This window comes from Antedon mediterranea, chromosome 10, assembly GCF_964355755.1.
Source record: "Antedon mediterranea chromosome 10, ecAntMedi1.1, whole genome shotgun sequence".
Taxonomy (NCBI): Eukaryota; Metazoa; Echinodermata; class Crinoidea; order Comatulida; family Antedonidae; genus Antedon; species Antedon mediterranea.
The window spans coordinates 19,336,605-19,352,838 of NC_092679.1; the positions used below are offsets into that span (position 1 = coordinate 19,336,605).

Here is a 16,234-nt window from a genome sequence, read left to right on the forward strand (position 1 = left end):
AACCAAAGACCTCAGATAAACAGTATTAATATTTTAATAACTGAAAAGAAAAACTGGACTACAAAAGTTGACAACATTTAAATAATGTATGTGTAGATGTGTCTGTGGTGGTCGGGGTGTTGGGGCAGCAGTGGAGGGTTGAATTTATTTATTTGTTGTTTGTTGCGTTTTTATGTTTGTTCTAATTGTGGTGTGATAATAAATAGGATTTAGTCTAGCACTGTGTCCTACTATACCCATTTTGGTTGTACTCGCGCACGTCCATAGTGATAGGATTTAGTCTAGCACTGTGTCCTACTATACCCATTTTGGTTGTACTCGCGCACGTCCATAGTGATAGGATTTAGTCTAGCACTGTGTCCTACTATACCCATTTTGGTTGTACTCGCGCACGTCCATAGTGATAGGATTTAGTTTAGCACTGTGTCATACTATACCCATTTTGGTTGTACTCGCGCACGTCCATAGTGATAGGATTTAGTCTAGCACTGTGCCCTACTATACCCATTTTGGTTGTACTCGCGCACGTCCACAGTGATAGGATTTAGTTTAGCACTGTGTCATACTATACCCATTTTGGTTGTACTCGCGCACGTCCACAGTGATAGGATTTAGTCTAGCACTGTGCCCTACCCATTTTGGTTGTACTCGCGCACGTCCACAGTGATAGGATTTAGTTTAGCACTGTGTCATACTATACCCATTTTGGTTGTACTCGCGCACGTCCATAGTGATAGGATTTAGTCTAGCACTGTGTCATACTATACCCATTTTGGTTGTACTCGCGCACGTCCACAGTGATAGGATTTAGTCTAGCACTGTACCCTACTATACCCATTTTGGTTGTACTCGCGCACGTCCACAGTGATAGGATTTAGTCTAGCACTGTACCCTACTATACCCATTTTGGTTGTACTCGCGCACGTCCATAGTGATAGGATTTAGTCTAGCACTGTGCCCTACTATACCCATTTTGGTTGTACTCGCGCACGTCCACAGTGATAGGATTTAGTCTAGCACTGTGTCATACTATACCCATTTTGGTTGTACTCGCGCACGTCCATAGTGATAGGATTTAGTCTAGCACTGTGCCCTACCCATTTTGGTTGTACTCGCGCACGTCCATAGTGATAGGATTTAGTCTAGCACTGTACCCTACTATACCCATTTTGGTTGTACTCGCGCACGTCCATAGTGATAGGATTTAGTCTAGCACTGTGTCATACTATACCCATTTTGGTTGTACTCGCGCACGTCCATAGTGATAGGATTTAGTCTAGCACTGTGTCATACTATACCCATTTTGGTTGTACTCGCGCACGTCCACAGTGATAGGATTTAGTCTAGCACTGTGTCATACTATACCCATTTTGGTTGTACTCGCGCACGTCCACAGTGATAGGATTTAGTCTAGCACTGTACCCTACTATACCCATTTTGGTTGTACTCGCGCACGTCCATAGTGATAGGATTTAGTCTAGCACTGTGTCATACTATACCCATTTTGGTTGTACTCGCGCACGTCCATAGTGATAGGATTTAGTCTAGCACTGTGCCCTACCCATTTTGGTTGTACTCGCGCACGTCCATAGTGATAGGATTTAGTTTAGCACTGTGTCATACTATACCCATTTTGGTTGTACTCGCGCACGTCCACAGTGATAGGATTTAGTCTAGCACTGTACCCTACTATACCCATTTTGGTTGTACTCGCGCACGTCCATAGTGATAGGATTTAGTCTAGCACTGTACCCTACTATACCCATTTTGGTTGTACTCGCGCACGTCCACAGTGATAGGATTTAGTCTAGCACTGTACCCTACTATACCCATTTTGGTTGTACTCGCGCACGTCCATAGTGATAGGATTTAGTCTAGCACTGTACCCTACTATACCCATTTTGGTTGTACTCGCGCACGTCCACAGTGATAGGATTTAGTTTAGCACTGTGTCATACTATACCCATTTTGGTTGTACTCGCGCACGTCCATAGTGATAGGATTTAGTCTAGCACTGTACCCTACTATACCCATTTTGGTTGTACTCGCGCACGTCCATAGTGATAGGATTTAGTTTAGCACTGTACCCTACTATACCCATTTTGGTTGTACTCGCGCACGTCCATAGTGATAGGATTTAGTCTAGCACTGTACCCTACTATACCCATTTTGGTTGTACTCGCGCACGTCCATAGTGATAGGATTTAGTTTAGCACTGTGTCATACTATACCCATTTTGGTTGTACTCGCGCACGTCCACAGTGATAGGATTTAGTCTAGCACTGTGCCCTACCCATTTTGGTTGTACTCGCGCACGTCCATAGTGATAGGATTTAGTCTAGCACTGTACCCTACTATACCCATTTTGGTTGTACTCGCGCACGTCCACAGTGATAGGATTTAGTCTAGCACTGTACCCTACTATACCCATTTTGGTTGTACTCGCGCACGTCCATAGTGATAGGATTTAGTTTAGCACTGTGTCATACTATACCCATTTTGGTTGTACTCGCGCACGTCCATAGTGATAGGATTTAGTCTAGCACTGTGCCCTACTATACCCATTTTGGTTGTACTCGCGCACGTCCATAGTGATAGGATTTAGTTTAGCACTGTGTCATACTATACCCATTTTGGTTGTACTCGCGCACGTCCGCAGTGATAGGATTTAGTCTAGCACTGTGCCCTACTATACCCATTTTGGTTGTACTCGCGCACGTCCATAGTGATAGGATTTAGTTTAGCACTGTGTCATACTATACCCATTTTGGTTGTACTCGCGCACGTCCACAGTGATAGGATTTAGTCTAGCACTGTGCCATACTATACCCATTTTGGTTGTACTCGCGCACGTCCATAGTGATAGGATTTAGTCTAGCACTGTGCCATACTATACCCATTTTGGTTGTACTCGCGCACGTCCATAGTGATAGGATTTAGTCTAGCACTGTGCCCTATACCCATTTTGGTTGTACTCGCGCACGTCCACGGTGATAGGATTTAGTCTAGCACTGTGCCCTACCCATTTTGGTTGTACTCGCGCACGTCCATAGTGATAGGATTTAGTCTAGCACTGTACGCATTTGGTATAGTAGTACTGTACTTGCGCACAGTGATAATAAATAGGATTTAGTTTAGCACTGTACGCTACTATACCCATTTTTTGGTTGTACTAGCGCACAGTGATAATAATAGGATTAGGTTTACCACTGTGCGCTACTATACCCTATGGGCCCTCATCTTAACCAAACACCATTGTCTAACAGACAATTTTAAGTATTTTTTTTCGATCCAGTTTTTGGTCTAAGTGAATATATTTTTTGTGACATTAAAATGGCATATTCGACAAAAAAATTGTTTAGGGGGACAATATATCTTTAAAGAATATTTTATTTCAAATTATAAAATTTTTTCGGCTATTAGAGGGCGCACCTTCAAAATTGGGGCTCTTCATAATCAATTACAAAAGTATTTACAAATATTTTGGTAAAAAATGGACCTAGTAAACAAGGAAGACTTTAGGCTAAATACAGCTGATCTTATTCAACAGGTAAAGATTATATTAAAGATATCATTTATATAAACACTTATGTAGATTATTTGCTGTATCGCCCACAATTTTGTCAATATATGAGCCTTCTCACTTAGGGTAGTTAGGCCTAGGCTAGGCCTACTACTACAAACCCATCTGATCATAGGCCTAGACAGAACAGTCCCCCACAACAAGCTCAGTCAGCTCCACCGTTGAGGTTGGATAGACGTGGCCTACGTTTGGGGGCGGAGGGCTATCTACGTATACCTTTTTTCTTATCTTTTGTGGATCACCACCACCTTTAATATTCATTCAATTTTTCATTACATAATTTCTAAACATTTTCTACCTTTTAAATTATTTTCTGTTTTCCCCAAGCATATCATTAAATTTTAACCTAAAAATATCAATAACATTATTTTTGTTAAATCACATTCATTTATATTTCATTTAGCATATTTACAGTATACCTTTATTTACTATGAAATACTTGATTATCTCCTCTTCCAGCTTTCTCTTTTACTATGGCTAAACAAGAAAGAAGATGAAAGCAGTTTATATAAGCTTGTGACTTCATTAAGAGTTTGGTACGAAATGTATTCCAGGGTTTCTTCGGAAGACGAAATCGATGCGTGCCGGGTATGTTGCGGTATTTTATTAATCCATGTTATTTTCCTCTCATGAGATGTTGCGGACTTTCAGACAACAAAGCCCTACTAACTCTCTCTCACTTATTTTCTAAATACAATCATTAAATACAGTGGCACCCCTTTGAATTCAAAGCACGACCTCTTTTTTTAACTCACCAATTTGTGTTTCTTAAGTTATCATAATTATTTGGGGATGTCAAAGGGGGGGGGGGGGGGTGGTGGCATTTAATCAAATAAATATGTAAAGGCTGGTTTTAGTCAACATTGTCTAGAGGGATTTTTGTTAAAACTTTGGCAGCCAATATATTGTGATCTATATAGGCCGATTTTCTTTGTACTATTTTAACAATTTCTTGCTTATTTTTTCGTACTCTTCTAGAATGAGACGGTCCTAAATATAGCAGACTACATCAAGAAACACCCCAATGCATCCAAAGAACAAATGACTGCGGAAATCGCCAAACAAGTTCAGGCATTTGCACAAAAGGTTGATGCAATGTAGTAAATACTGTATGAGCAAGACAAAATAAGATAGAAACGTGTTGAAATTTTGCTATGTTTTACTGCAGTAATCCTATTCTAGTTGCTGCAGTACAATACCATTGCACACACTTTACTGCAGTAACCATAGTATATTATGATATTATATCAACAACTATAGTTAAGCTCAACTAAAGACATTATTTACAGTATAGTAATGTAATATTTTTACAGCAATTTTTACATAATTTTTAATGTTAATTATGATTATAAATATTTAGAAAAAATGGATAATAGAATTGTATATATTGATTATAACCTTAACTCTATTAATCTTATTTAATGCTATAGGCCTTTTTTTTAGTTGTCATTTAATGAATATAATGCATAATATAAATACTGTATACATACAGGGACAACAAAACATTGAGCAATGTTAATGTAATGTTAATAATCCCCATAAATTATACACTTCGATAAGGGTTTCCGTTTACACGGGAAGTACCGGTATGGTGTACCCTAAATAGAGGTGTCAGATGAAGGGGATTCTGCTGTAATTTTGTTTCTTTTCAATTTCAATTTTTTCGTTTCTGTCGTATTTATATGGTGTTGATTTTTTTTTTTGTAATACAGTATCACGAACTTGTGTAAAAACAATCAATATTGATTGAACGAGTTGTACTGCACCTCAGTCTCGTGTCTAAATAAAGTTTATATATATATAAGCTTGGATGATTCATCGCTTATGATAGGTTAAACAATTGTATTGACTTTCTAGCTTGCATTCCAGTGGTAACTAAATTTGATAATACAAAAATCTGTTTAGCATTCACTCATTATGTTTATACACTACTATATTAATTGTATTAGTTATATCAAGGTTAATATTTTATACCACCTTTTCTATAGAATTTAAGATATTTTAAGATCTGATGGTTTAAGTTTTAAACTTAATGACTGAAACAGCAAATAGATGAAGAAACTCAGCTGTAGCACTTGGAGTAGTAATACAATTCTTGTTTTATAGTACAAAAAGCAAAATTAAAAATGATTTTTTTGCTGTGAAAAAATAACTATTATGTTTATATTAAGTGGTGTAAATAGTTTTAGTAATAATATTTTCTTTTCTTGGCAAAAGCGTCTAATATTTGCTCATTTTGCATCAGTGACAATAAAATGTGATATGTGAAAGTTAAAAATATACTTCCATTTAGTTTTATTTCAGTACATGAGTTGCATAATGTATACATCATCATATCACATCTCCTAGAAATTTTGCTAGGCGATATGAAATGGGTATAAGTAATGTCTTGAAAGTTTTTTTGAGGAGTAGGTTATGCCAATCCTATTATTAGTGTGCTGTGAAAAGTGTTACATGGTTATTACAGTAAAACCTCTAATAAGGGACTCTTTTTGGACCCAAAAGTGTACTGTATTACCAAAGATGTTATACACAGGATATTCTGCTCCATAATTTGTGCCGAACAACTGCATGATGGAAAGGATATTCTGCTTCATAAACTGTGCTGAATAACTGCATGATGGGAAGAATGGGTTACAGTAACACTAAATAGTTACATTCTCACAATAAGAAAAAAAATATACACAAGTACAGTATTACAATTTTATTGGTTTGCTTTTGACAAAAGATCTCAACCAAGAATAAATTAAATAGACAGAAAGACATACATATTCAAAAGTTACAAAGAAGATTTCATGATAATATTTTGAGCAGAAATTTTGTTTTTGAAATGACAAAATTTAAGGCACAATTTAGTGATAATCCTAAAATGTTACAACTGGAAACTAAAAATTTTGAAGGTAACTGTCAACGGGACTGATTGCTTTAAAATATTATATCTTAACTTATGAGATAATCTTTTAAAATTCCAGTTTGACATGAGTTATATCCTTCATTCAATGCAAGCTACCAATGATTATTGGTAACATTTAAGGTTTAATTTCTAGTTAAAGATGTATTGTCCCCCTAAACAAATATTTTAAAAAATGTTGTTGCTGGTTTTTGGTTAAAATTAACCGTTTCGTTTGTCTTTTTATGTGAATAACTGTATTAAAACTGCAAAATGGCCCATTTTTCAGGTTTTTGTGGGACAAAACATCTTTAACTATAATAGCAAAGCAAAATCTTTTCAGAAAAATTTGCATAATAATAATTGTATTGCTCCAATATCATTAAGAGTAAACATTTTATGTAATCTATTACTGGTAAAATTTAAATGAATCTTAAGTAAATAGTGACTTACCGAAATCAGGTTAGTCATGAAAGTGTCAAAGGTCAATTACATTTATTGGGCCTTTGTCGTATTAATGACCAATATAGGATTTAAATGATATGTACAAAATATGTAACTAATTAATCAAATAAGTCATTAATTATGAATAGTATATACATGAATAAAGCTCTGTCTACACTAACAAACTAACAAAGTTTATGTGATTTTCCCATATATGGACATGATGATGTCATATCAGTACCATATTTGGGCATATAACTATCATATTTGGGCATATAACTACCATATTTGGGCACATGACATTTTTTTTATCAAACCAGTTTTATAGTGTAGCTAGCTTAAGAAAGACATTAGATCTTTTTAACACTTGCTACAACAAAAAGTACAAGTATATAAAGTACATACAGTGTAGTCTACAAAATATATTACAATACAATTCACTATTGTATTAGTTTACTAAGATTTTTTATAGTGGTGATTGAGCACTCTTGGGTGGTATGTGTGATATATAACATTCAAATTAATTGAAATTTAACCTTGTTGAACTAAATAACTTTTACTAGCTATGGGTTGCAGCGCCCCTGCTTTAACCTGTCGGCCACTCCATTATACTCGAACATATACAGAATTTAGTTTTTGGTAAGGTGGTGGGGGATGAGGTTCCAATCACTCTTAATATGGTGTAGTATAGTACTGTGTGTGTATTTCTTTCACATATTATACAATACAGTCGTACATAGATATTCACAGTTTGGTTTCTACCCATTTCACATGCATAAATATGATTTGTTTAAACTAGAACAATTAAAGCCCATTTATTATACATAAAAAGATACATGTGTTCATGCAAATGAGGCATGCTTCTCTAAATTTGCATATTCAAATTACTTTGACCTTTAATCGGTCTAAGACACTTTGGTTGCCATAGAAATTACAAGGTGATATTTTTCTAAATATAACAATAAGAGAAATAATAATGAAATTATACAGAAAATCATTGTATCAAGCTACAATAAATATGTTGAAACAAATACAATTAAATAAATAATACATAACATTTATCCTAAACGCTAAGAAAATATTAAAACGAATAACGATTTGTTAAAAATTAACTTCATAATAAAAACTGTAGTATGACAGTTTTTCAAAAAAATTAAAATGTCCAAATCACTAACAGAACAAGATGTTAAAATAACACAACAACCATAATATTAATTTGTATACAAATATATTTTTGTGTATCAAGAATATCCTATCTATATTTCAGAACAAGATGCCTGAAAGAATTAGAAATTGAAATTTCAAATATATACTATATTCCATATTTTTCTAATATAAATTCAGCATAAATTCATTACTTTTAACTTGCTGTATTATATTAGTACTTGTTTGAGGTCCAATATATATTCCAATATAAAGAATAAATCAAACTTATATTTATTTATCATATATTCTTAATAAGATTTATTGCACAGACTTTGGTATGTGTTATCTAATGTTGTATAGATATCATTACACCATGGTATAATTTGTAAAAAATATTTGTTCCACCCAATAACATTGAATGATTATATTATTGAAGTAATATTTCCAAAGAAACTTATTACTAAAGCCATGTCTAGACTATCACACTTTAATGTGATAACAAAAATTGTCACTGTGCCCAAATCTGCTAGTGATATGATATTATCCAGCACATAAATGGACACATCAAATTTGTTTGTCACATAAAATTTGATAGTGTAGACAGAGCTTTAGAATAGAACCTTGGGGGGAGAGCATTTAACTTTTATTCCAACAGCACATGCCCAATTATAACTAGGCCTACTGAAAAGTAAAGGGTAAGTTAACAGTGAAAGTGTATACTCATAATCTCCATTTTCAGCGACCCTCGACCTTTAGCCATTTTCCCATTAGTGACGTAGCATATTCTTGCTTGAAATGTCCCATTGTTGTACAGGTATGTCTGCATTGCACGCTTTCATGAGTACATCACGTTTCGACGCTACATATTCTAGACACAGGTTCTGATCGGTTATTTTTAGTTGATGTGTTTCCTGAAAAAAAAAATTAAAATTTATGAAAAATCAAACAAAATCTTGACAGGATTTGAAGACCACAGGATTGGTAGCCGAGAATATTAACAACCAACAGTGGAATAACGCAGAGGCCCCTGGTTTAGGAACCCTAAGTTGCCCTTTAACCCGTTTTTAGCCTTTTTCAATTTAATGCCTGTTTATTTCTCTGGACACTGCTCAGGGGGCCCCATAAGCCCTGGGCCTCTGGGTTTAATAGCCAGTGAGCACTGGGGATGGTGATTGATAGTGTGATTTTTGTTGTACTGACATAGGTATAAAGACCATCCTCGAGTATAAGCCCACCACCTACTTTTGATAAATGTTTATAAGACCAGAACTAATTTTGGAATCTTAGTAAGTAGTATATAAAGGAAAACATAGTTGATAACTAGGTCTAGCTGTTGTAGGGCTAGGCAATTTATGTTGATGGTGTGTGAGCCTATACCGCCATCGGTATGGTACATTCTTATCTTACCTCTACGTAAGTCCAATGGTACTTATCGCCAATTTCACATTTCCGTAATCGTACATCCCCTGATTTTGCATACGCACACTGATCATGCAATCTGAATTGCCCATCTTCAGTAACCCGGAACAACTGGTTTCCTCCACCTCCGTGGCAACCGGATGTGGCAATTTTACCACCATCACGCCTCCCCATGGAATCAACACATACTTTAGTGTTGAGTGCTTGAACCTAGCAAGGCAATATAAGTACAGAATTTGATCAAACTAATGTATCAATATTTGAATGAGACACTTCAACTACTTTGAAGGAAAGGGGGTGGGGCAGGGTACTTTTTTTTAAGAAGGGGCATCTTTGCAAGTATACATACATATATATATATATTGATATAAAGTTTTTCGAACACCACATATGTAGTTCTGTAAAGAACTCAGTGTTGAGTTTCTTGATGCTTCGATCAATATACTTGAGTGAGAATGATCTATTTATCGAAACATCGAGAAATTCAACAGTTCTTTTCAGAACTACATATATGGTGTACCACAAACATTATATCTATATATTACTTTTGCCATGCAAACATTCAAACAATATAATGAGGTATACAATATAGTAAACATTGTAAACCAAACATTGATTGATGATCTTGCAATGTAAATGGTCTACACATACAACTGATGTATATTGACAAAATGTTGATTTAGGAAAATAATTTAAGCAGACTTACTTCACCCCATTTTATGTTGGCGGCCGGAAGAGGAAACTTAAGAGGGATATCTGGTGCTATTTCTGTCATGAACCAGTGGAAATTCTTGCAATTATGAGTCTTTTTAAACTCAAGCTGCTTCGTTAGGTCACCAGTATCTACCATCAACGCATCTGGTTTACTTCGGTAGAAATATTTTGCGTAATCGTCAAACCAAACATCAACCACTCGTCTTAAATTCTAAAAGAAAAAAATCAAATGTAAATTGTATTTATGAACATAAAAAAACAAGGTACTGTACTGTATTCTCTCTCTTACAAGTGGGAAATGGTTCAATGTTAATATATTTATTTACTATATATTTGTAAAATCTGTCAAGAGTCGAGCCAGGCTGGTAAAGTATTGTGAATCTGGTGAATTGGATCTACAAAAGGAATTAAAGCCCTTGTTTGAGACAACCATATTCATGGGACATTTCCATTAAGGAAAACTTTTCTATGAAATGAACAGAGAGTAATATTGTAATTAGAAATAATACTTTTGGCCATGTTTTTGTTAAAGATATATTGTCCCCCTAAAAAAATATTTTTTTTACATTTTTTTGTTGAATATGTTATTTTAATGTCACATAATAGTTATTCACTCTCACAAAAAATTGGGTCTGAAAAAAATGTATTTACCTGAGAAAAATGTAATTTCAAGCCAAAAATGGTCAAATTGTCTGGAAGACAATGAGTTTTTGGGTAATTTAACTGTTTATTTTGTCTTTCTATAGGTGAAATAATTTTTTCCCCCCGTTTTTTTTCTTATGGAAGTGAACAACTTCATTAAAACTGCAAAATGGCCTATTTAAAGTCCGATTTTAAAAATCTTTATTTTTCATGATTTTGGGGGACAATACATCTTTAATATATTTACCATTATCAATAGAAAATGTAAAATGTATTATTATGTGATTTATACTGCATTTGGAAAGTATTTATTTATGTGATATACTTTTTTGTTCACTTTGTCTGTTTTGTAAATGGTCCCCCTGACACAAGTTCTTTCTAGGTGATGCCACCATTTGTTTTTGTTTAAGATTTTATGAAAATAAAAATCTGTCTTACCCTTTGACCCAGTATAAGCATACTGCCATTAGGAGCAGAGTAAGGAACCCGTCCAAGAATCCTGTAGATGTGACCCACTCTTGAACAGGGTACCCATAGCAGGGACCCACCGCACATCCAGATTTTAAAAGATAATTCAAAGTTTTCACCTCCCCAAATCTCCAAGCCTTCATCGTAGGCCCCAAGTTCAAAGAAGTAGTTTTTGTCCATGGCAAACAAGCCGCCTGCCATAGCTGGTGATCTGTAAAAATGAAAAATACTTGTGTGAATGTTATGCTAAGTTACTAGATTGTGATGATGGTAAAGTAAGATGCTTGACTGCCAATACCAGTGTCTAGGTCTCAAATTGTTATTACCCGACGTCTCAGGCTGAAATTATGAATAATGCATGAGATTAAAAGTAGGGGATCCTCTCCCGCTGATCTGGTAGGCTCTACACTGATAGCTGCCGTGGGTCCATATAGGGCCGCATCCAAAATTCCTTAGTTTCCAGAGCTTGAGAATCAGAATAAATTTACAGTTACCTTTATTAATTACTGTCTATATTAAAGCTAGTCAACCTTTTTCCTAAATAATAATAATAATAGTTCATTCTTATATAGCGCTCTACAAGCAAGCTTCTCTAAGCGCTGAACATTATTACCCCAGTCATTTTTTTTTTGGATCAAACACGTATGGAAACATACTCCCATAATGCAGCTAGTAATCAGCGCAAAGTTGTGTCTTGATCTAACCGGGTACCCATTTATACACCTAACCTTCTAAATAATCTCTCTCAACTATTAAAAAATACATAAAAGATTTCAATAAGATTTAAACCCAGCTCAACAACCTGAAATTCAGACAATTGCACCACACAAGCTCATTGACACAACCTAGTTGATCTATCTCCATACTTATATAGCGCCACCTATAATTTCCTAATTGATACCATTATTAATCTCATGTATTATTCATAATTTCTGCCTGAGATGTCGAGTAATTTTGCGTCCTGGGTTTCAAATCCTTAATAGAAACTATAATTTAATTTAATAAGTTTGACACTACTGTAAATACCTAAATCAATAATTTTGGTATTTGGTAAATATTGGTATATAATGCCTCTCTCCATTTGTAGTACATGTTTGAATCCATAACAAATATTTATATATACAAATTAACATTCTGTTTACGCTTTTCATTATTCTTGTAAGAAATCGGTAAGTCGAAATCCTCAAATATTTATAAAATGATGAATATTGTTTTCCACAAACAAATTCCTCGCACTAACAAATCTGGGTGCAACCTCCGGAAAGCATCATTATAACAAACTTTAAGTCGGTTGATATCTTTTTTTTAAATGATTAGACCATAAAGGAGAACAGTACATGTTAATACAATATGATCTGAACAAAAAACATTTGATTGATTTGGAGCAAGGTATGACAATTTCCTACATAAAACATTACCTCTTATACATGTCCCACCCTTTACAAATTACAGTGAGAACATATCAATTTACAGCCACCCGGCAGACTTTAATTTTCAATGCGTTGGATTGTTACAATACAGATAAAATAAATTATGCAATACATATAAAATGTACTATAGAAACATGAGCATAAAATCAATACAGTATTGCCTGCGCCATCTGTAGCTAAAGAAGAATTACGAGAATGTATTCATCATTAAATTTATTTATTGCATTAATTAATACAGTAATTACACTTCTATGATAATAAAATACCTGTATACAATCACACTAATAGATAATAATTTTGCAGTCACTATTGTGTATTTTACCTGTATAGGAGACATTTTCATAAGGAAAATGTGTATAAAATCAAAGAACCTCTATAAAGTGGACACCTTCAGGACCCAACAAAGTATCCATTAACTATTCAGAGGACATCCCAATTAAACAATTTAATTAGGGTGTCCCCTGAATAGGGGTTGGCTGTAGTATTAAAAAAAGTATATTCTTGTTAATAGTGGTTTTCCTAAATAGTGGTGTCCTCTGAATAGTGGTGTCCAATATTTATATAACATCAGTAATCTTCTACAGTGATGTAGCCACAAGAAATAAAGTGGTTCGGTTTTCACAAGAAATGGGAACAATCTCTGTTCAAGCCACTGGGTTGTCAAAGGCCTCTGTGAAAAAGGTTGAAACCTTACCAACCGTACTGGTGGCTACGGTCCTATTCTAACATTAGGTAAATTGGGTATAAGTATTTCACAAAGTTTGTTATACTTTAACTAAAATGACCACTTACCTCCATGGCTCTGTTGAATACCGTCGCCTTGCTTTTTCAAATTCCGGAAGATTAAAATGTTTCCAGTAAAGACTCCAATCAAACCCACCTCGATCTGGTTCTCCAGATCCTTGTGGATGGAATCTGTAATCTTGGTTGTCAATGACATCAATGATCGGGTTCACGACGGTCGTTCTAAAGAATAAAAGCAATTCAACATATAGTTTTTTATACATTTTTAATTTTTAGAATTGATATCCAATCACAGGACAAACCTAGAAAATATGCTCTACACAAAATGAAAAAAAAAATGAAACATAAAGAAAATTGTGGAGAATGAATTTTACCTATTAATAGGGATATTTCGCAACCTTACGAATACGATAACGAAAACGGATACGTCACACATTTGTGAAACTTTTGAGCTGATCCCCATTTCCTATTCGTAAAGCATATTCGTGTTGACGAATATCACCAGTCATATTCGTAACTACAAAACAAGTATAGTTTTTGATCTACTTTGCACATTTTGCATTTGAATCAGGAATGATTCATGATTATAATATAATTATACTTTTATTGAAAGTAATTTACTAAAGTAATTTACTAAAATGTCAGGTCAATTTTGATAAATAGCAGTTTTTAAAGTTGTCACTCGCTTTGATCTTACGCTAGGCCTAGGCAGCCAAGCACCAATCAACACGTACCTGCGCTTCGCTCAAATTTACCGCAGTCATATTTTGGACGGCGCCATCAATATTTCGTTGCCATGCGAAACAGATTTTTACAGACTTACGAAAAACGAATACGTGTGTGTGACGTATCCGTTTTCGTTATCGTATTCGTAAGATTGCGAAACCTCCCTATTGTATGATATGTAAACAGTAAACATGCTACTACTACTAAAAAAAGAATCAACAAAGAAAAAAAAAAAATTTAATAAACAGAGTATTTTTAGGACGTACTATTGTAACTTATCGGCGCACTTCCATAAATGTGAGTTTCTATGGTTGAGCAAACATTATATATATATTTACTTTTTATTTTAGTTAATTATAAACACATGAAGTCTCACCTATTTTTAGCAATAGGTGTGAGCAGCGGTGGCAGCCAATTAAGGCCAACTTCGCAATGAGCATCCAGCCATAACAACACTTCACCAGACGCGTACTTGGCTCCGTTTATACGTGTGCGTATTAATCCTTCACGCCTCTCGTTGCGAAGTACCTTGACCTTATTTTGAAACTTTGGAAGTCTGGCGTAATCATCTAGGCGCTGTTTTAAATGATCTGAAATGTGTATTTTATTTTACTCATAATAATTTAATTGATTAAATGCAAAGAAACATCTGTAAATATCACAAGCCACTTAATAAATACCTACTCAAATCAACAGCAATCAAATTTTACAGACTTTTCAATTAAACCTATTTTCCACTAGGTGAATTTTATTTGCACAAATCGTTAGCGTCAGCTTATATTCAGGCATATTAATATATATAATTTGCCTAGTGGAAACTTTACATTGCTTGAACCGCTGGCATTGGTAGGTAAGCAACGTATTAATAATGTTAATAACCAAGCTACATAGAGTGAAGCACTAACCTTTTGTACTAAAGTCATCTACCAGTATAATCTCATGTAGAAGCTCTGGCGGGGTTCGGTTCATTATGCTGTGGACATTTCGTAGCAGTGTCGACCATCCCTCATTGTGAAACACGATGATCACGCTGGTCTTCGGAAGTTTTTCTGGGTAGTGCCAAAACTTACATCTGAAAAATTTAAATATGCAATAATAAATTAAAGACCAAAAAACCGTTCATCATAAAGAAATCATATTGTAATTTCTGCCCCACTTTCATGATGTTCTTTTGACGATTATGCCAGGCCATACTTACTGTTCATTTCTTAAATCTGGAATGTTTCTATCCAAAGAAATTTTATCACTGACATATTGGTTAAAACCATATTCTATAATTTTTTCATCTACAGCGGCTTTTTCCTCATGCAGTGTTTTTACAGGGACCCCATTCTCACCCGGCCCTTCTCGCGGTGCTTGTGGGGGTGGCTCGTAATTGCCTATAGTGTCTTTAAAAACAGCGCCATTTTGACTGTATTTGGTATTTAAATCATGACCAGGAGCACCGCCACCTTCATTAAAATCATATCGGTACGAGTTCTAGAAGAGAAATGAAACAAATAATGAAATATAAATATTTTGTTATAATTTTTTTTACAAAATTTTGATTTAGCATACCATAGAGATATTATAGTGAACTATAATATCTCTATGAGCATACCAACAGAATTCCAGTATTAAGTACAGATTTTTTTTTCATGCAAAAAACTATATATATAATCATAATTAATATTTTTTGAGAAGAAAAAATTATTATTTGACTGCAGGCGCTATACCTAAAGCTAGGCTGCAAATTCAAACAGGAACAGTAGCACACGACCGGATAGTAAACCCAATCAGTCAGTAGAACTAGTAGTAGGTACACAGTACTAAAAAAACAAAAACACACCGGCCTAAACTCACCTTCCTGTTATGTTTGTTTGCATCAGCTGCACCTAAATCATTCGAGAAAAAAACATTTCTAACAAATAATAAAACGACAATGACTATAGTTAAGAGGTAGCATAATCTTCGATGTTTCAAACGAACTCTAGCCATGTTGTTTTTTAGTTCGAAACTAAGAACTCGTTATTAAAAAAATAAAAGTTC

The 16,234-nt window shown here is 34.6% G+C and overlaps 2 protein-coding genes across 2 annotated transcripts; one reads left to right on the top strand and one right to left on the bottom strand.

The window, feature by feature from the left end:
• Window positions 1–3,431: 3,431 nt before the first annotated feature.
• On the top strand, window positions 3,432–5,845 carry LOC140060370 (uncharacterized). The gene is made up of 3 exons (XM_072106548.1): window positions 3,432–3,550; window positions 4,043–4,171; window positions 4,562–5,845. Exons 1-3 carry the CDS (start codon window positions 3,494–3,496, stop codon window positions 4,682–4,684), a joined length of 309 nt encoding a protein of 102 aa, XP_071962649.1. The 5' UTR covers window positions 3,432–3,493; the 3' UTR covers window positions 4,685–5,845.
• A 2,354-nt stretch (window positions 5,846–8,199) lies between these two features.
• On the bottom strand, window positions 8,200–16,233 carry LOC140060164 (N-acetylgalactosaminyltransferase 7-like). Its single transcript, XM_072106260.1, has 9 exons — window positions 16,049–16,233; window positions 15,405–15,685; window positions 15,112–15,278; window positions 14,583–14,796; window positions 13,529–13,702; window positions 11,277–11,517; window positions 10,189–10,407; window positions 9,471–9,692; window positions 8,200–8,974 (listed from the first exon to the last, which is right to left on the bottom strand). The coding sequence occupies exons 1-9, from the start codon at window positions 16,181–16,183 to the stop codon at window positions 8,831–8,833; spliced, it is 1,797 nt and encodes a 598-aa protein (XP_071962361.1). The 5' UTR covers window positions 16,184–16,233; the 3' UTR covers window positions 8,200–8,830.
• Window position 16,234: the final 1 nt, after the last annotated feature.

Excerpts from the sequence above, each read along its gene's own strand:
- LOC140060370 (XM_072106548.1), top strand. The coding sequence starts at position 3,494 with ATGGACCTAGTAAACAAGGAAGACTTTAGGCTAAATACAGCTGATCTT. Across the intron at positions 3,551-4,042 it reads CAGCTGATCTTATTCAACAG|CTTTCTCTTTTACTATGGCT; the intron begins GTAAAGATTATA and ends CTCCTCTTCCAG. Across the intron at positions 4,172-4,561 it reads ACGAAATCGATGCGTGCCGG|AATGAGACGGTCCTAAATAT; the intron begins GTATGTTGCGGT and ends GTACTCTTCTAG.
- LOC140060164 (XM_072106260.1), bottom strand. The coding sequence starts at position 16,183 with ATGGCTAGAGTTCGTTTGAAACATCGAAGATTATGCTACCTCTTAACT. Across the intron at positions 13,703-14,582 it reads ACACCTATTGCTAAAAATAG|AACGACCGTCGTGAACCCGA; the intron begins GTGAGACTTCAT and ends TTTATTCTTTAG. Across the intron at positions 9,693-10,188 it reads CCAACATAAAATGGGGTGAA|GTTCAAGCACTCAACACTAA; the intron begins GTAAGTCTGCTT and ends TTGCCTTGCTAG.